Source organism: Lepidochelys kempii, chromosome 5, assembly GCF_965140285.1.
Source record: "Lepidochelys kempii isolate rLepKem1 chromosome 5, rLepKem1.hap1, whole genome shotgun sequence".
NCBI classification, from domain to species: domain Eukaryota; kingdom Metazoa; phylum Chordata; order Testudines; family Cheloniidae; genus Lepidochelys; species Lepidochelys kempii.
In genome coordinates this window covers 121,928,944-121,949,510 of record NC_136384.1, presented here as the reverse complement: position 1 = coordinate 121,949,510, position 20,567 = coordinate 121,928,944, and the positions used below count along the sequence as shown (strand labels likewise).

Genomic DNA, 20,567 nt, shown 5'->3' with positions numbered 1-20,567 from the left:
AGCCTCTTTTTGCTCCAACTCTCATATTTCACCTGCCCAACCTTAAATACTCACTTTGTTTCCTTCTTCCCACTCTAGCCTCAGGACCTTCTTCTGTGCAGCCACCTATGGCTGGAACCCCCTTCCTGCCTGACATGTTTCCACTCTCACCACCCAGGTCCTAGCTAAAGACACATTTTCTCCATGAAACCTAAAGAGTCGCATCTTCCCCTGAAACAAACACACAAGACCATTAAAAGATGTGTCTCCTCCTAACCAGAGTAACTCACGTGATCTTATCATCCTAACCCTTCCCTATCCCGGGTGTCTCTTCTCCAGTCATCCTACTGCCTCTTAACTTCGTAGGCTCTTCAAAGCAGGCCCTGTCTCCTTAGCTTGTTTGTTGTTTACCAGAGATGTTTTGTAGAGCTTTCTGAAATAAAATATAGACAAAGGGTATATAAGAAGCATTGTTTCTGAATAACTTTTTTAAAATTAGGCTTCCACAGATCTTTAGATTCAACAGTGATCCTTTTTGTTCTCTTTACTATGAGTTGTGTCATGGCTGTAAGCTTCCCTTAGCTGCCACGTTTGCTTTATCGGCCCTGGAATTTTTTAACCTAATGCTGTTGTTGTTTTAGTCATCACATTCCTCTTGTGTGCCACTGCGTGGACATAGAGGTGTGTCTCATCTCTTTTCCATGCCTAAATCCTCCCCCTTCCCAAAGAGTTTCAATTAGTGAGAAAAGTTACATGAAAGCCAGGTGACGCACAGAGCAATACGTAACGTGAGGAATATTTGGGGATTATTTAGGAATTGTGATGAGATTTATTCCTCAATTAAGACTAGCTTTAAGACTCTGTTCAACATGATAAAGAGATATTTTCCTCTCTACATGTAGGGGATTAATGTGGGGAGGTCCCATTAACCATAAGAGGCGTTAGTCACCTATATACCTCCAGTTCCCCAAGGGAGAACCAAATCCTGCAGAAAATGTAAACTTTGGAGGTTGCAGTGTTCTGATTTTTCCACAAGGGAGAGCAGCACACAAATGAGTGCAACCCAAGGAGTTTGCTGGCTCAGCACAGAACCCAGGACTGAAAAATAAATAAAGGCGGCAGGGGATTAAAAACAGGAGATATTTGCTTCTGCTGTTCAGCCCATCTGCAGTTTTGAAAGGGAAGTAAAACAGCCGTTCGTTAGGCTAGCTCTGGCCCTACTTTTCTACCTTCCTCACCAGGAATGTTTGGTAAGTCAATGCCATCCATCAGCAGGCAGATGGCTTTTAGCTCATGCGGTAGAGGCTCATGCATTTGGTTCCAGAGGTCCGAGGTTTGATTCCCCCCCGCCGGCGACCGGGATTGGTCAGTGTTACAAGAACACGAGCACCGCACTGACCTGAAACCACAGAGCCCAGGGCCCTTTTCCATTGCCGGACTGGGGAAGCTGTCCCCTCCTGGTACAGCTGGCTGTGTACCGGCTTACTTTCACCTCTGGATAGCCATGGAAGGGGGTGTCTGAACGATCGGAATCAGTGATAGTCTTACCTTACTGAAAACTGAGGGTTTAGGCCCAAAAGAACTTTTTCTTGCTGCTTTGCTACAGTAAACAGTTCTTCACCCGGACATCACGTTACGCCATATCTCCTTGGCCTGCTCTGATTTTGGATTAGTTTCTGGGTGGAGTTTAAGGTGTTGGCTTGGACTAAATAGTTTCACACCTGCGTAAATGAGAGGCCAGACTGCCACAGGTGTGCTCAGAGCTGCTCCAGGGAGAGGGCTGGCTGCAGTTGCTGAGTCATCAGTTGTGTGACTCCCTTCCTTCCTAACTCCTTGGACTGCAAGAGCCCCACGTCGTTAGCCTCAAGGTGATCTGGCTGAGGGAGGTCGATGATGATGTTTGGTTTCTCATGTATGTCGTGTATCTATATGGCTGTACTCAGACACGATAGTGCAGCATGGTCTGAAGGTTTGGGGCCCAACTGGGAAGTGTTACATAACACCAGTCTGCATCTCAAGCATGGGCGGTGGGTATCAAAGGCGGGGGGAGGCTCTGCCTCCCCAAATAGCCAGGTGTGGCCGCGCCCATGCTCTGCCCCCCAGGCCTCCTCTGCAGCTCCCCACTGTGGTGGCCCTGGCTGGGGCCACGCAGCCCGCCCTCCTGGTGCTCTGGGCTGGAGGGGGCGCTAGCCTGGGGCAGGGGTTGGTGGCTGTGGTGGGCGGGGACGGAAAGGGTGGAGCTGGGGACTAGCCTCCTCCAGCTGGTGGTTCACATGGTGCCCATGATCTCAAGTAACAACACTGAAGTTTAGAGATCAGAGTCTGTCCCTGCATCAGCATGATTCTGGGATAGTTGCATTACATAGCAAAGCCACGAGAAAGATTTGCAGGGCATAGTCCATGCTAACCAAGTTTTCTGCCTTTGCTTACCTTCCTACTGCTACTTTAAGGTTGTTCTCACACCTGACCATCTGTCATTTGGGTATAGAGATGCCCCTGGGCCTGTCCTTGCAGCTATTTCTGGGTGTATTTCACCTACTTTTGTTTCTCAGACATTGGAAATCCTAGAGATGGAGGAGAGAAGAGATCCTGGTTTATACAAAGCAAACACAACACTTCAACCCCCACCCGAGCAGCCTTAGTGCAACAAAACAAATAGTGAAATCACTGGCCAATCAGTCCCTGGGTATTTTGCTGCTCTTTTGCATTGGATGCAAATGTATGTAGAAGGATGCAACTGAAAAATCCCCAAGGGGGTTAATCTATTGAACAAAACTGTATAAAATACCCCCCACTGCCCAATTCCCCTCCCCTCAAGGGCCAGGCCTAGGTTAGTCACAGATTTTATTTCTTCTTCTGTCCCTCCCTGTTTCCTCCCCCACCCCGATATTGGTGGGGTGCTCAGTCATGGCTGTTGAGGTTAGCCGGTTCTATCTTTAAAAAAAATTAGGGACTTGATAGTTCCATTGTGTTGGAGATGGCTGGACACCAAACATTAGCTACTTTCTTCCAGGGGGGGCCCTAGGCAGGACCCGACGCCTCAGGGCAAAGAAAAGAGGGGGTGAGACATGGAGATGGCATCAGTTCTTTTTCCCCAGCAGCAGGAACGGAGCAAGGGTGTCCCTCATGGTGGGGTGATTTGATGGGAAGAGGCTGCTTTGGGAGATGGGTTGGGCAAGAGGATCTTGCGAAAGCACACATGGTCACAGTATATATCCTGCTAGTCAGCCTCCCTTTTCCAGTTGCCTTGCTGTTCCCGGTGTCTCGGCCCTCAGGAGAGCCCAGGCTAAGGGGGTGGTGTTGCCACACATTTTCCAGTATGTGGCCTGTTACTCACCACAGCTACTAACTCCTTAGCTCACTGGTTACTCAGCTAGTGTGGGAAGGGAATATTTCTAGACTCTGCTGTGTGCGTAAGCCAAGAGAGCCCGTCAGGATTGCCCTCATTTGAGAAGCACAGTGAGGCTGAATGCACACAGGAGTGGCTGTGGAGACAGGTCAGTGCAACAGCCTTGTTTTTGTTTGAATTTCCTGCTACAATTTGCTGTTCAAATTGTTGAAAAGGTTTTGGGGTGGGGGGGCAAGGAACAGGGTAAACAGGTTCAAAAGCCACCAGCAACAAACATGGGGTGGGTGAAGATGGGTGGGGGGGAAGGAGGGCTACTGTCCAGTGACCTCAGCCCTCTCCACCCTTCCCCCACCCCCACCCCATAGGTAGATGTTGCCACTGCTTTGCTGTGATTCCTTTTTGCACGCCTCAGCTCAGGGGTGGTGAAACATAAGCCACAACCAGGGGACAGTCACTTCCCCAAGTGAGACAGAAATTCCCCAAGCCAGGGCCCTGTGACCTTTCTGAATGCATGCCAGGAAGAGAGTGGAGGGCGGGCTCCAGGCTCGCAAAAGCGTCCCTGGCACAGGCAGGATTGAGAGCAGTCTCAGCCACTGCACGGGGCTGTGTGTGGCTGGAGGGGAGGTGCAGCCAGCGTTGCTCTCACACAACTCTGTTTCTGTGCTAACTTGCAGACGTTAGTGACTTTCGGTTTTAACACCAGAACTTCTGAACCTGCTGTCTCCAGCACACCTCCCTGCCGCTCTTCCTTCCCCACCCACCTCCTTGCCAGTAGCCCCAAGGAAAGGTTCAGCAGCAGCCATCATGGTCGGAGGGATGGCGGTGAGGACCTGGATTGAGCCCGTGGTAGCTGGTGCCCAGGTAGCCAGCTCCTTTTACGACACAGGGCTGCTGCTAGTGGTGAAGAACTACTACAACTGGACCAGCTCAACCTCCCCGGCGCACATGCTTGAGGATCTACAGCAGAAAGCTGTCTCTGACTTCTACATCATCTACAACTTGATTCTGGGCCTGAGCCCCTTGTTGACGGCCTACGGCCTGACAAAGCTTGGCGACAAGAAGAACAGGAAGCTCACCATTTGCTTACCTCTCCTCGGCTATCTAGTCTCCAGGTCCCTCCTGCTCCTCTTAATCCTGCTGGAGTGGCCTATTGAGGTGTTGTATGGGGCGGCGGCCTTAAACGGTCTGACGGGAGGTTTCACCACCTACTGGGCTGGCGTCATGGCTCTGGGGTCTCTGGGCTCCTCCGAGCACAGGAGGTCTCTGCGGCTGATTGTTATCGAGCTGACCTATGGGATGGCGGGCTTCTTGGGAAGCATAGCGTCTGGGCACATCTTTGTCCATTCCCACATAAGTTATCAACAGGGCACCGTGCTAGTGGCCTGCAGCATTGCCTGCTATGCCTTCTGCTTCTTCTACAGCGTCTTTGTTCTGAAAGTCCCTATGCCTGAAGGCACCTGCCCAGCTTCCCTAGCTCACAGCAAACCCAAGGACATAGATCAGCCTGACAGCCAGCTACCAGAGGATGAAGGAACTGCAGGGAATTCAGGTTCCTGTGAGAACGAGGGGCGCAGCCCCCTGGCACCATCAAAACTCATCATTGCAATGCTCTTCATCGGGGCAGTCTTGTATGACCTAGCAGTTGTGGGAGCCATGGATGTGCTTCCGCTGTTTTTGCTTAAGAAACCTTTGAGCTGGGGCCCAGTGGAGATTGGCTATGGCAATGCTGCTGGCTACATGATCTTTATTACCAGTTTCCTGGGGGTTTTTGTGTTCTCCAAGTATTTAAGGGACACGACTATGATCATCATTGGGATACTGTCCTTCAGCATTGGCATTCTCATCATGGCCTTTGTGCGACAGACATTCCTGTTCTACATTGGTGAGTTGAACTGTGACATGATTGGTCACAGCCACTGCAAGGGAGAATGACTGATCCCCATGTATGCTAGGCGGCAGGCAGGCGGAGAAAAGGGAGATGTGCAAGAGCTGTGCTTCAGCAGCAGTATAAAGCTCTTTGCTGTTCACGTCAATGAAAACCTCAGACCAGGAAACACTGTGGGAGAGACACACTTTCCAAAGAGACTCTTCTAGCCACAGTAAATTATTCACCCACACAAAATTCTCCTATTACATCAGGGTTTAAAGTTTAAGAGGTCAACATGGTGACAGTGTAAGAAGCAATTTCCTCCTCCTGTGTCCTCCCTCACACATACCTCATCTTTGCTGTCTGGTTACAGGGTTGTCCCTACTTCCCCGGGGGTGGCAGAAAGGCCATAAAGAGCAGACCCATGACTCCCCACTCTGCTCCTCCTAAGATGGCAGCAAGGGGCCTGCGTGAGTTCACTAACCCACTACACCAGCAGCCACTTTGAGCCCAAGGTGCAAAATTCTGATCAGCTGTGAATTTTACCTAAATGTGTGGGCCCTTAGCTGTCCCCTCCAGCCCCCATCTTTTCCCCTGTCTTTGCTGGATTAACAGTAATAAACTTGATGTCACATGTTGGCTTGGGAGGGATTTGGTTTTTTTTTTTATAAAATCATTTGTTTTAAAGACTAGTTAGTGCTGGTAATTTTTCACTAGGTCATATCCCAGATCTAAGCTGATGAAAGGCAGCTTTGCATAGGAGAAAAAACCCTTTTCAGCTATTAATACTAGTCAAACAAGTGTCTGTCTTCATTATGGGTAATATTTCTCCTTGTAAGGAAAGGCCTGTGGATGAGAAGGAAGAAAGTTTGGGTTACCTTGGCAAAGATGAAATGGAGGCATCCTATGGACTGGAGCTGATTGGACAAAGTTTCCTTGTTGTTTCACAGTAAGGCATAGCTATGGTTGGTGGGAAGCCTAATTGTCAAGCATTGTTAATTGTCAGCTAGAGCCACTGTAGCAGTTTAAAAACTTAGCAGTACGTATCCAAAATCCTGAACTTTAAGTAAGACCTTGTCTACACTACAGGCTATGTTGGCAAAATATATGTTGCTTGGCTTGGGAGGGAGGGGGGGGAGATATTCCACCCCCACCCTCCCCCCGAGCGACATAAGCGTTCATGTGCGCAGTGCTATTTTGGCAGGAGAGCCTCTCCTGTTGACTTAGTTTATGTCACTCACAGAGGTGTTGTCTTTATGCCGATGGCAGAGCTCGCTCCCATCTCTAGAGCATCTTCACCCCGCACACTGCAGAGGCACATTTGCGCTGCTGCAGCGCTGTACGTACAGACGTGGACAAGGTGGGTGAGGAATGATTTTTTATTTCACCCACTTCTGTTGGTGAGGGAGACAAGCTTGCGAGCCAGGCAGAGCTCTTCTTCGGGGCTGGGAAAGGCATTGCCAGAAGTCATCGCAAAAATGCCAGGTGGAACAGCTTGTTCAGCATTAAGTAGTTAGCACATCTTGGAAGGGACCATTCCATGTAGAGAAGCCCATTAACACTGCTGCAGTCATAGGACAAAAAGAGGGGGTTAGTGGGTCACAGGCATAAATGGACAAGGGGTAGACAGGGATAGGCCTCCTGACTCTCTCAGGAGCCAAGTTTGGCGGTAGGAAGCAGTTACTGCAGCATAAAAACTGTATCCTTGTTTGTGGCAGTGAGCAGCTGCAAGATGAATGTTTAGTAAATGTAGAGAGAAAGAGGCCTATACCATTCAGCTTAAGATCTCCTTGCTGAAAGACTGACAGGGACACAGTGCTAAGGGAGAGCAAAACAAAAATAAGGTCTGTGTGATGCTGGTATACCCTGTATGAATGGAAGCTGAAAGTCCACTGAAAATTATTCTGTCTGGAGACAAGGTGGAATAGTAAAGAAACAACAGGGGAATGGACTTTCTAACAGCTTTGCTTATTCAACAGAGAGACATGTTGGAGGAACAAGGTTTCAGGGAAATGGGGTAGGAAAAAGCATACTTGGTTAAATAGCTTCCATCACCAACCTGTAATCCTGCATTGTTTGTAAGATGTTATTTAATACTTGTATTGCAGTAGCACCTGGGAGCCCCAGTCACATGGACCGGGACCCTGTTGTGCTCGGTGCTGTACAAACAGAACAAAAAGACAGGCCGTGCCCCAAAGAGCTTCAGATCTAAGGCCCAACCAATAGCAGAGCCATCACTTTCCTAGATAACACAATCATCCTGCCTGTGCATGAAGCTAGGACCCTAAGAGCATGAGCCCTGCTGATCGACCTCTAGAGGAGTAACCCTCTTTGCTGACAGGTAGACCCCCCCTCCACTCACGTGGACCACCCACTAGAAGGGGACAATGACCTGCCTAAATACGAGGATTAGTTTTTAATACTGTAGAGGGACTGACAGAACCACATTGCCCACATCACACAGTGAATCCTACAATCCACAGCTGTTGCCTGTGATTTGCTCAACACCGCCCCAGCCCTGATCTGCAATTTATGGTCTTGCCCTAAGGGGCACTAAGCTGACGTTTTGCCAGCAGGTACTGATGAAAGCTACCCATTTATTTGTGTTACAGCTCGGGCCATAATGCTGTTTGCTCTCATCCCCTTACCAACCATCAGATCTCTGTTATCCAAACATGTACAAGGATCGTCCTATGGTGAGTAACAAGATTTGTGTGTGTGTGCGGCGGGTGGCGGGAAATGGGACAGAAACCTAATGATGGCTATTGCTCTCATTCACTGTAGGGTGGAAGAGCAGGTTAAGTTTCAAGTGCTGCCATCTGTATTCTGCTTCATAAAATCATAATTAGAACTGGGGAAAACCATTTGGAGAGTTAGGACGAGCCGGTCCCGGTTCCCCCTCAGTGTTTAGCCAGTCTTCGCCCCAACCCCAGGTCTTTAGCACAGGTTTTGGGACATTACTCTGTGGTCAAATTGCTTCCCCTCTGTTCATCCGGTAGGGCCGTGAAGTTGAGCTGTGGCATAACTGCCTACAATAATGCCTTCTCCTACTGCAAAGTTGGAGCAAAGCATCAATACCTCTCTACCTGCACTGCCCTCCCCGGAGTCCAGAGTTCTCAGAGTTACTTAGCACAGGGACGTTTAGATAGGTCGGCCCTCATCCCTTTAGCCCTAGGCCCCCTGTTTCAGCCATTGGTGACAAGCCACTGGTACAGCTTGTCCCATTACTGCAAATGCCTAGACCATCTCCAGTGGCAAAAAGCAGGGGGTTGCCTTTTGAACAGATACTTTAACTTAATTGAACCTCCCCCACTCCAGCTGTGTAGAAACAATTGAATACCTTTGCGCTTGTCTGAGCTGGTTGCATTGTGAGATCTGAAAGGTGCTGAACTGTGCCCAAACCGGCCTAAAAGGAGGGGTTCCACTCAAGCTAACTCACCCTTTTTTCCCCCCATGTACACAGAGCCGCAAGGGTACACTGCAGTTCGCAAGAGCGGGGCTGCTTCTCCTTTCAGAAGTTTTGCCTGTCTATACTAGAAGTTTGTAGCCACATCAGCACACCAGTGGCTGAAATCGGAGCTGGGTAGACCAGGCCCCAATCACAGCCCTGGACAAAGCTAAATGGTCATGCTAGATTCAGGTTCCATTTATAAAGGGCTAATAAATAGATATTATTTGCATATTCCAGACAGGAGTAATATGTGCAGTAGAGTGATGAAACCCTTGTTACAAGCAGATGTTAGATGCTAACAATTCACCATTTATTAAAATGTCCATTTGTAAATGGATCCTTAACACAAACTGTGGCCAGCTCTCTGAAGGATGGAGATCAGCGTTATCACATCAGTCTTTGTCCTCCATCATAGTCAGCAGAAGCTAAAACAATGGCGTCACATAGTAGGACTTCATGGCTGGGACCCTGTTAGCTGTTGCAGAATTTAAGCTTTCCATTTAAAATAGTTACGTTTCTCACCCTCACAGTCCTCAAGATAAAAGCTTCCACATGTGAAATAGTGAAATATTGTCTTACAGCATCTACAGCCAAGCCACAGTGAAACCATGGCTCTAAGGCAAATATGTGTACCCTATTCATCATAATAGGCTGTTGCCTCTGAAACCTAGTGATGAGGATTTAAAATATCAACCCTGAACTGACAATGCAGAAACAATCAGCTGAACTAGGATGAGTTTGAATAGCACATCACCACATCTTCCCAAGCAGCCTTCTGATTGTAATCACGTTAATCCTTTCCTAGGATTAGTGTCCCCTTTTGGCACTGTGGTAGCATGTTTCAGAAGTTTGACCTGCATAATAATGCTTTAATCAGTTACCTGGTTTTTTCTCCACAACATTTTCTTCTCCTGTTTGATCCTGCACAAAAATGGTGGGTAGTTAGAGAGAGATCCAAATCGCTATATCCAGATCTTATCCTAATGGGGTAGGCAGCTGTGGGAGGACTGAGTGAATGCCTAAGGAAAAGTCCTAGCAGCTAAATTCAACCAAAATTAAACTGTTTCAAGATCCAGGAGCATGTGGTGCTGAGGTTTTGCTTCAGGCCCCATCTCCAGTTATAAAGATGTATTTGCTGTTCACGCGAACAGATGGCATTCCCATTAAAGAAAGCGCTCACACACACACACCAATGGCACCTACTTAAAGGAGTTTTTGGTGGCTCCTTAGCAGAGGTGGTCCCCTGTAGTTGTGGACCACCTCTGCTAAGGAGCCACCAAAAACTCCTTTAAGTAGGTGCCATTGGTGTGTGTGTGAGCGCTTTCTTTAATGGGAATGCCATCTGTTCGCGTGAACAGCAAATACATCTGTCATACAAATGCCATCTGTCTTAAGACCAGTAGTTCTGGCACAAGGGTGGTCTTGTCTACAGGTTCCATGTTATCCAAAATGACATTTATTATGTGTCAAAGGGCCTGAATCTAAACACGGCTGTGGCTTTCTGTCCACGTTGACTCCACATAGAGTGGTTTTCCTTCTTTCGTTGAGGCTCTGGCTAAGAGTAACTATTTATTGGCTTGTTTACAGGTAAGGTGTTTGTCTTGCTGCAGCTGTCTTTAGTGATCACGGGGGTAGCTACATCCACAGCCTACAACAAGATCTATCAACATACACTGGACTGGTTCAGCGGGTTCTGTTTCATTTTGTCTTGTGTCGCTGGCTGCCTAAGCATCATCCCCATCAGGTAAGGAGGGGGAAGGATCTTGTTTAAGGGATTCCCCCCCCCCTTAAGTACTCGCAAAAAGGAGGGAAGGGGAAAAAATCAGACTGGTGTATAATCAAGTTAAGAACAGATTACATGTCTAAAAACAGAGGCAGCCTGAGATGACTTGTCCCTTAAAAAAAAAAAGGCAGTGGAGAGTTCCTGGCTAGCGTTTATGGTGAGTGGACAGCTAGTGAAACTAGCAACATGTGCAAAGGAATGAAAACAGAGAGAGGAAGGATTTCTAGTCAGCACGTTTTATACTTCGTTTAACACACTTAATACCTGTGACTGACTTGGTGGAGAAGTGATGTCTTAACACTCCCACTCCTGCAGGTAAACAATATAAGCTGATATCCCTCCAGAGTCCCAGGAAGTCCTCCAGCAAGACCAGATTTGATATTACAAAGATCACAAGCGGACAAAAAGAAAAAACATTTTGGCCATCTTTACATCTCAAAGCAGCAAACACTCCCTCCATTAAAAGCAATATACGGCACATCCGTCTAGTCCTACCCTCCCCCCCCCCCCCCAGTTCATAGTTACGCAGTGCTAATGGCAGAAGCATTTGGGGGGCGGGGAGACTAAAATAAATTCTTCTTAAATGGAAGCCAATCTAAACCTGTTTGTAAGAGCAAAATGTGGCATTTCCTCTGGATACCACCCCTTCGTGCAGAGGAAGGGGAACAGGGAGACAGGAATAGCCACCTAACCATTCTGTGCCTTCTCACACTCAGCCCAGCAGCCCTATTATACACCTGTTGGTGTAGTTACAGCATGCAAGAAGTTACAATGTATTTAGCACCATAGCAGCATTGCACGTGGAATTGTGTTGACTGGAATAGGGTGTTAGCATTCAACACAAGGCAGCTCGCAGACAGAAAGCCCTGGCTTTGCTTGTCTACATCTTTCACAGTAGCTAGCAGTCTGGTCTCAGGTGAGGTCACTTCACGGGCCACCTGCGACCATGTACCTCCTGGGACATTGTGTCAAATAGTGGCCTCTCTACAACTAAACACCAATGAGTTAATCAACTGCAATAAATAAATTGGAAACTGCAGTTCTGAACCCTAGAGAGAATCCTTAGGGAAGGATGCCCATACAGCTGTCATGGCTAGGGGCTCATCGAATCCTACAATTGAATTCTGCTACTACCACCACCTGTGAGTACTGGGTCTTTAGAGTGAGATGCAACCTTCACCTATCTGTTCTCCTGTATGAGCCACTTACGGAGCTGGTACTTGTCCCATCCTTTCTACAAGGTCAGTGCACAATTACCAACTAGTTTAAGTGCACACCACTGATTACTGGGGGGAGGGATAGCACAGTGGTTTGAGCACTGGCCTGCTAAACCCAGGGTTGTGAGTTCAATCCTTGAGGGGGGGGCCATTTAGGGATCTGAGCCAAACATTGGGGATTGGTCCTGCTTTGAGCAGGGGCTTGGACTAGATGACCTCCTGAGGTCCCTTCCAACCCTGAGATTCTATGAAAGCTGTTACATGTGCAAGGCTCCTCCTGGTGGCAGTTAACAGCACTATGTAAGCTATCCAGTGCACGGCCAGCAAGTATAAAAGTGACTGTACAATGGGAGAAACCAGACACAATGGTCAACAACCTGAAACACACTCCCCCTGTTATGCCAAATTCCTACTAGAACAGTGATACCAGAACCCATCAAAGCTTCTGAGCAGTTCTTCACTTTCTCATTCACGTTTTATTTTCTACAGCATCGTGGCCTGCAAGCAACGCTCACCGTCTGGCTCCCTTGAAATCCTTGCGGCCTGAGGGCATGCCGTTGCAAGTTTTAGCTCTGGGAGTTATTGCAGGTTAGAGCACCCTACTGTACTAGAGAGCTCAAGAGAACGGATGATGGAAGACAGCTCTTTGGGTCTGCCATGCTAGTTTTAGGCTGAAAGTAAACCCGTTGGCTTAGGTGACAGCAGCCAGGTATCCATGCCATGGACTGCTCTCATGAGTAGCCAACTGGCAGAGGCCAGTAAGCACACCACCTCCCTCACCCAAGGGGAGAGGCACTCGCAGTGCTGCTTCTGGGGTACAGAAGTGGTAGACCATCTTTGCTGGAGTCAGGCCAGCAGCATTTGATTTCAAATTTATGCCAGTGGCAGGGATGACACCATCTTGGCTGCTCCAAAAAAACAAAACAAAAAAACCCCACACACACCAACTTTAGTGTGGCAATAACATTTGGAGCAAGAGCTCTGTCTGGCCATAGAAAAACGGCTGTAGATACAACCCCCTGCTGAGATAAACACCTCCATTCAGCAGCACTGCCTGGAGGAATTTATGGACAGGCAAGAGGGAGGGAGACTTGCTACCAGTCAGTCCTGGAGGGGAGGATTAGGTTTGTCAGAATACAGAAACCTAAAAATTTCCCTTACCCTCCCCTGGCAGATTAAATTAGAGGGTGGTGAAGGCATAGAAAGAGACACGGGATTCAAAAAGGGGCAAGCTCCTTTATAGAAGGAAGCCCCTTTTCAGAGTGATACCGACCTGAGGGGAAGATACAGCGCTCGATCCTTTGTTTTGTCACTCTAGAGATGATTGCAAGCTTTTCAGGGCCTGAACTGTCTTATTTGTAGAACAGCCTACCCCTTCTCTTTCCCTCTCCGCCCCCCCAGCTGTAAACCAATTGATCAGCTTGAGAAACCACAACACTTTTCGTAAGCTAGATCATAGTCAGACCATCAGGGACAGGTTCTGAACCTGCAATGAAGCGGGAGCAGAGCTCATGCATGACACTCTTTTAGAGCGTACTGTAGGTACAATTAGTAGTGGATGCAAAACTGAAGTTGTTACTTCATCAGGAGCCACTGACTATTAACGGTGTTAAACTATTTCTGAAAGGCACGAGGACCCCAGAAATCCCCATATGTAGCAATTAAACTCACTTCCCCCCCATGTGTAAATAAGTTGTAAATCAATGCATCAAGAAAGAATTACTGAACAGGTATATGTGCTAAATGCCTTGGTTTGGTGGGCCTGGTGTTAGATGCTCTCTCCAACAGCACTGTGCCAACATATCCATGCAGTCTAAGGGGGGTGGGGAGGGGTACTATTCAAAGTGACCCTGCCATGAAGCAGTGAGACCATCATGAGGCAGTTGTGTGAACTCGACCCTAGAAAGCCCCAGCAACATGAGGATTAAGATTCAGCACCTTGTGTAAGCAGAGTAGCAAGTACATTTGCTTTAAATACGATGTCCTGCTGTTTGCTTTATTTGCACTATGCTGAGGCTCCTTAACTGTGTCCTCATAAGGAAAGGTTGGTTATGCAGTCAAGATGCTGGACTAGGTTGTAGGAGCTCTAGGGTCAAGTCCTGGCTCTGTGTGACCTTGCACAAATCACTCCCCTACAGAGAGAACATCTCATTCTCCCCATTTTATAAATGGGAAACCAAGGCAGAGTGATATTGCAAGGATAAAGGTGTACGTGAGGTGCTCACACTCTGGTGAGGGGTACTACAAGGAAGTAGATGTAAACAACTGAGTTATCACATTTGTATAGCATAGGTGAAATCTCACCCCTGCCCAGGAAGAGGGAATATTAAAAGCACAAGTTTCACCATCATAGAGAAAGACAGGGCAGTAAACAGTTGAGCAAAATAAGTGCAAGTGCATACATCATACTGTAGATGTGGTAAAGACTACACAAAAAGAAACTATTAGGTAAAGAAATCATCCTTTAATACATTGATTGGTCCATTCCTTTAAATTAATTGAGGTAAAGAAACAGTGTCTTTAAAAAAAATGTACACACTAATAATTATCAAGCATTACAAATAGTTTACCTCAAAGTGTTTTTATCAATACTAATTCCATAGTAACAATGCACAGAGTATGTTTATACAGAGCTAAATGAAAAGGAACAGAAACATGCCAGCACCTGAAATCAAAGACATTTTATATCCTGTGACTTTAACAAGAAAAGCAAAAGAGTGTTAAATTTGGTTGAGTGTAGGAAACAAAAACCTCTCCAATCTGTACATCATCCCCTAGCTAATTCACACACAAGGACAAGTCTTCACAGCTTTCATTTTGGTTTATCCTGGTATGGGAGGTGATGTGAGGGTGACCAGGGTATGAAAAAACAAGAGTTTCTGTAATTGTTTTTACAAAAAGTCAAAAATACAGTAAACTGGTTGGGCACCTAGGCATTCATGGTGTCACACGCGGAGCAACAAAAGGGATGAATTCCTAAAAATGTGCTGGCAGAAGTTAAATTTCATGGCAACATCGACTTGCCTCATGGCATAAACTCCCCGAATGTTAAAGGGAGCCATGAGTGCAGGCACATAGGAAGTAGTATGAACAGGACAACATTGTCCAATCTCCACCCACAAAAGAGATGAAATACTGTAGATCGTTCACGGTTGCATAACAAAACCCAGCATCATCTAGTTGTATGCTGTGTGGGTGACTGGCTCAAATCCTGCAATCTGTGTAGATAGAACCTTGTCTCTATTGACCTAAGTGTCTCACTGTACCACTGAATGTAGGATTAGGGCCTTAGCTATCCAGGTCCAGGAGGACGCAAGCACGCTTGATTTTTATATTTTTTGGTGTTATAGTGTAAGAAGGAGTTATTCAAAAGGCTACGATTTTGATAAGCACTTTCTGCCTAAACCCTAAACTAATACTGTTAATTGTGACTATTTCTATATATCAAATACCTCCTGCCAAGACTGTAGTGTCGAGCAGGTGTTTATCAATAATGATCTATTATTCCTTCCAACCAAAATTTTTTTTAAAAGTGACAAAAATACATTTAAAATATCAATATTTATTCAAACCTTCATATATCCCATATTCTGGAGGTGCCCAGTTTCATATCAGAAATGTATATGGCAAATACTAGTAATTTTTCTCCTGAAAAAAAAACAAACAAAAACACGAACAAAAAAACCCCCCAGTTATTTCCCTTCTTGAATGACCTTCAATTGTTTATCGTAAAAAAAAGCTGGTTAAAACCGAAAAGGAAGATGACTGTCTCCCTACCCTGTAGTGTTTAAGGCAGCTGAACATCAAACAGCTTGTTAAATAAAACTCGGAATTTGTGCCCACAGTTCTGCGCACACCAACACTGGGTCAAAAGCACCACGCATTGAAGACAAAGTTTCCATTTAATAGTCTGAAGCACATTTTCTTTTAATTTTGCATCATTTCTTGAGTTTAATGGGTAAATTGGATTAAGGCCCCAATCCTGCAAACATACACAAATAGTCCCACTGAATTGAACGGAACCCTTCACATACGTAAGTATTTGCAGAACCAAGGCCGAAACAAGTATGTAAGTGTGGACAGGCTACGCAAAAGCATCACCACAAAGCTCCCTCGACACCACCACCAGTTCTACCTGTAGACCCTCCCTAGGTCAAGGCCTTCCATTTATGCCGATGTGCTGCAGTGCTTTAGTGATGCAGACAAAGGTTTGCGATGGAGGCCATCAAGTTGCACTTGGCACTGAAGCCATATTTCCAGAGGTGAAAGGCCAGTGCATTAACTCATTGATGGATAAACTGCACATTCACACAACTTAAACCCTTGCTGAGCTTTTCCTAGTTTTCTTTCTTCTTTCCACCTCTTCTCCTCCCTCTATAACCATCACATTTTGTGATAAGTTCCTTGACGCAGTCATTTTGGTGTTAAGTATAAACATACCACAATTTACCCTCTGGTAAACTACCAGTAGTTAAGGAAAGACCTGACTGCTTTATGAAATGGAACAGACCTGGAGAACTTTCATTTTAAATGATTACTTGAGAAGGCCATCATTTTTTGTTTTCTTAAGTCTTCCAAGTTTATTGCATAAGTAAAAATCCTGATGAGAGATTATATATAGATAGATTATATATAAAAATTGGAGCTAAACAGTGCTTGCCTGGATGTGCTGGTGCCATTTCAAGAGTTACAACTTTCCAAATTGCACACCTATCAGAAGTAATGGAGAGACAGCAAGAAACTGCACATGCCTTGGATCAGTGTGCACCACAGGGCAGCTGTGGAGCAAGATTTGTTAAAAGGAAACATAATACGCTTTAAAGCTGCAGATGGGGCCCAAGCCACAGAAAGTTCAGCTCCATGGAGTGCGTATCCGCAGTTTGGGTTGATCAGAGTTTCTAACCAATATGGAGTCACTCAATTTGAGCCAGATCAATCTGTGTACACAGAAAAAAGCCCATTGGGATATACTGAAAGATGCTTAAACAACTATTAAAGGAAATAAATATAGTGAAACCAAGTTACTCTATCAATGGATTTCTGCTCAGTATTTGTGAAGGGCTTGCTTTTCTACAGTCACAAAAATTAGTGAGACTATTTATACTCTGCCAGACTTGGGCTCTAATAGATAGCCACACATACACCATGAACTGCAAGAGAATTTTAAACCTGCATTTCAAGGGGCAGGATCTGATGCAGCATGAATAGGAACAAGTCACTTGTGACAACTGAATTCAGCCCTGAAAACACTTGTCAGTTTGCATGTCAGTTGGTCTGCTCTGTGCTACTAACATGCGGCACAAAATCTTCTGTTCAGACTATGAAACAAAACCTGGCTCGCCACCATTTTCACACAGTGGTTCATACTGTGAGGATTCGTTAAGACAGACCCAATCACAGGCTAGCTGTGTCTAAGAGGGAACCATCACACAATATCCTACTCGTATGACTTGCAGTTACAAGTAAGAACTCCCTTTTCCCAACATATTTCAAAAGCTTGCTTCCAATTTAAACCGTGATTTATGTTATTTAGCATAGCAGCCGGCAGTGTCGCCTTCACACTAGAGCAACATCCAACCTGCAACATGATCTAGAGTCTGTACCCTCTGATCTGTGACCCAAACTTGCAGTCCACCTATCTTCCCCCTTAAAGGGTTCCAGATACATGTGTACTTACAGTAAACCCTTCCGAGCCATTCCTAGCCATTGGCTGGTTGTCGAGGAAGGGCCAGCGTTCTAATGGCTTACCCGCAAAAGGCGTTTGCTTGACAACAAACAAGGACTGAAGTCACTTCATTCACTTGATTAGTAATTTAAAAATCAACTGGCTCCAGAGACAGTGCAGCAGAACGTTAATATTACGTGTAAATATAGGTAAAACATTAGGTGTCTGTTGCCGGACACCCCACCATCTTTGCAGTAGGTGAAATTGTTACCGTACTTAAATGCCTTAAGTGAAGCTATAAAAGCTCCCCTGCTACCCACTACAATCCTTACCTGATGTTGCAATGTCCTTTGCTAACAGTACCTTGTACAATATGTATTTTCTGAGAAATGGCAAATGTACTTAAAGAACCAAGACCCTGGAACTACAAGCTGATGACCGGTCTTCAGTTTTCTAACTAAGCCTGGAGAGCAAAAGGCATGAACATGGGAACTCAGAAGAAGAAGGGGGAAAATAAAAAGGAAATAGAGTAAATTCACTTCCCTCTAAACAGAGCCCCTACATTTTTCAAATGTTCTCTTGGGGAAAAGTACCTTTCTTTTTTTTTTAAATGCTCAGCAGAAATGCAGCTTAGCTGATCATTCTGTGAGAGAACAGGGCTAGAAAAAGCTGTCATTTCTCAATCCCTAATCAGTCTTTCCTGCTCACTGGGGAAGCTGAAGACAAGTTTACTTGACCCTAGGTTTATGCTGATGTTTCAGAGCCAATTATGTTCAAAAACCTAACCAATCTGGCAGGGTAGAAATGGTATGCGGAGGGGTTAAACAATTCTCTGGTTTCACCACATGAAACCTTTTGTTATCAATCATTTTAATCTGCTAAATGATATGAATTAATGACAAAAAGCATAACACTGCAAATCAGAACAACTCCTATCCCATACAACCCAGCAAATCAACTAGGCCTTCATTATCAAACCCTAATATCAAACAATTGGAGAGAGGATGAATAGACAAAGGTTTAAGGGAGAAAAAAAACACAGAATCATTTCTTACTTAAAGTCTTCCCTCCCTGTTCTAACAGAATATTATTACTATACTGCAGTTTCAACCAACCAACCACCCACCTGAGGCAAGGTCCCTGATTTCACCAAGCAAATGTATGCTGACAAATTGGGACTGCAGGTTTAGAATCACAAAACTACATCAAATGAAAATGATATGGTCAAGTAGGAAAAACTGCCTTAAACGTGACAAATGTTATGCCCAGTGATCCCCCCCATGTTAATAATTTTACAGCCACAACTTTTATGTAATAGTTGTTTGAACAGAGATAATGCAGACCTGAAGAAACTTCAGGTCTATTTTATAGCATTTATTTTAACTGGGGACAATCCACAAATTAAAAGGGAATTTGCATGGTCTTTGTAAAAGGGATACAAATAAGAATTTAATTTATTTATTTTTAATTAAACTTTGGCTTCCTTGCCAGAATGGTGCCAGGGATCAACGGAGCATTCCAATATCTCTGGCAGAAAATGAGGGGATATAAGAGCATAAAAGGCTCTTTGCTGACCCTAGAACCCTGAATATTACAGTTATGTTTTGCCAAAAATAATTAAATCTTGGAGCTCCTATGGGAGGAAACAAGCTGGTCAAGCAGCAAACGAAGATTTAACAGATTCAAAGTATCTGTAACCCGTCTTGGCAGTGTTCCTGCCTTTGGAAGGTACTAAAGCCACTAACAACAAAAGGCCATGAACTGGAGAGACTGGATAAGGAAAGGAAAAGAGATTCTGCAGACTAGAAGGTTGACAAAACCTGGTAGGAAAATAGATTTATAGCTAAAAAAGGGCAACTCTTAAGAGGACCTTTCAATGAGGATCAATAGAGACAAACATGACCACTAAATGTACATAACAGGGAAAAGATTATTTCTCTACCACCTGCCATTGACATGTTTAAAGCAAGTTTCACACATGCACAATGATACCTGGTGTCAGCAAACACTTGACACTTTGGGGGGTTTGGCTGCTGTGAAAGAAAGAGGGAAAAAAGCAAGAACCCATCCTTACTATGATGGGCATGTTTTAAATGCCTAAGGCCAGAGGGCGATTGAGAGGGATTCTGATCTATCTTAGATTGTTCTGAAAACAAGTGAAAGCATGGATCAAAGAATCCTATCACAGAACTGTCTGTGCTCACTTTGGGGATAAAATGTTAACAGACTAGTGTTTGTTCCCATGACAACTTGTAAGGCTACAGCATACACTCACCCCCTGGCCCCAGGCCAGTCCTCCTTTGATCCCCAAATCTGTCACATGTGCGCTTCAGCCAATTTACATTACTTCATATCACCAAAGGTAAACAAAGGAGTATGGGACAGTCAATATGAACAGAGTGCTCGCCACGCTCAGGAACCACAGTTCAGGTTTGCATCATGAGCTTTCTGCAGAAGTGGCCGTATGTTCTAATCTAGGACTAGCCCAAACTCCCACACAAAGATCCAGCTCCAAAATTGCGTAATCCAGGGAGTTTACAAATTGTAGTAAGTGTCCACTTCTGGCCATTCCCTCTCCAGCAAGGAAAAAAAACCCACCACCACCACCACCCACACAAAAGAAGAAGGGTGAGTTGGTGGGCTCTGTTTCATGGGAATCAACCCTTATTTAGCAAACAAAGAGGATGGTAATAAAGATGTCATATTGGCACCTTGCAGTTTAGAGTTTTATTTTCATCTTTTTAGTATTCCACTCATTAGTTCTTCCGGAATAAAGAGGTAAAGTTTTCTTTATCAAGAAGCGACTTGATCCCTGTGTATTTCCATTACAAGCCCAAGAATACTCCACAGGCTGAAGAAAGAACCATTAATGTAACTCAAAAGATGAAACATACCGGTTTAAACACAGAGGAAAAGTCCAAATGCTTTTCAATGGGTCTGTACCAGACTGGGCATAGCTGGCACTTTTCAGGTAGCTCTCAGAGTAGTGCATCATACAGCCCCAGTAGGTTGTTTAGTGGTACTGTGCACTTGTGTAGAGAAGTCTGTGGGCTATGGAGCTTCTTATTTGGTCTCTGGTTTGTCCTGTAATAGTGGTATAATTGACTCCCACGCCGTAAGGCACTGCAAACAAAAACAATATGTATTAACAAAAAACTATTTTAAAAAAGATTACATTACATACTCCTGATTCCTCATTCTTGTCCCACCACTCAGGCATGCACGATAAGAGGTCTCACAAAGCGTGATCCTGTTA

The 20,567-nt window shown here is 45.4% G+C and overlaps 2 protein-coding genes across 4 annotated transcripts in view; one reads left to right on the top strand and one right to left on the bottom strand.

The window, feature by feature from the left end:
• The first annotated feature begins 3,414 nt into the window (after positions 1-3,414).
• Positions 3,415-15,101, top strand: SLC46A2 (solute carrier family 46 member 2). The gene is made up of 5 exons (XM_073345664.1): positions 3,415-3,476; positions 4,003-5,210; positions 7,808-7,891; positions 10,234-10,390; positions 12,136-15,101. Exons 2-5 carry the CDS (start codon positions 4,133-4,135, stop codon positions 12,191-12,193), a joined length of 1,377 nt encoding a protein of 458 aa, XP_073201765.1. The 5' UTR covers positions 3,415-3,476; positions 4,003-4,132; the 3' UTR covers positions 12,194-15,101.
• SNX30 (sorting nexin family member 30) overlaps positions 14,091-20,567 on the bottom strand; it is a 67,345-nt gene continuing 60,868 nt past the window's right edge. For 2 of the 3 annotated variants that reach the window (XM_073345668.2, XM_073345667.1), the window contains one exon: positions 14,091-20,434. In XM_073345668.2, the coding sequence (XP_073201769.1) occupies positions 20,375-20,434 (60 nt within the window). In that variant the 3' untranslated portion in view covers positions 14,091-20,374. The remainder of the gene's footprint in view (positions 20,435-20,567) is intronic. The other variant, XR_012159133.1, reaches the window with a different exon arrangement.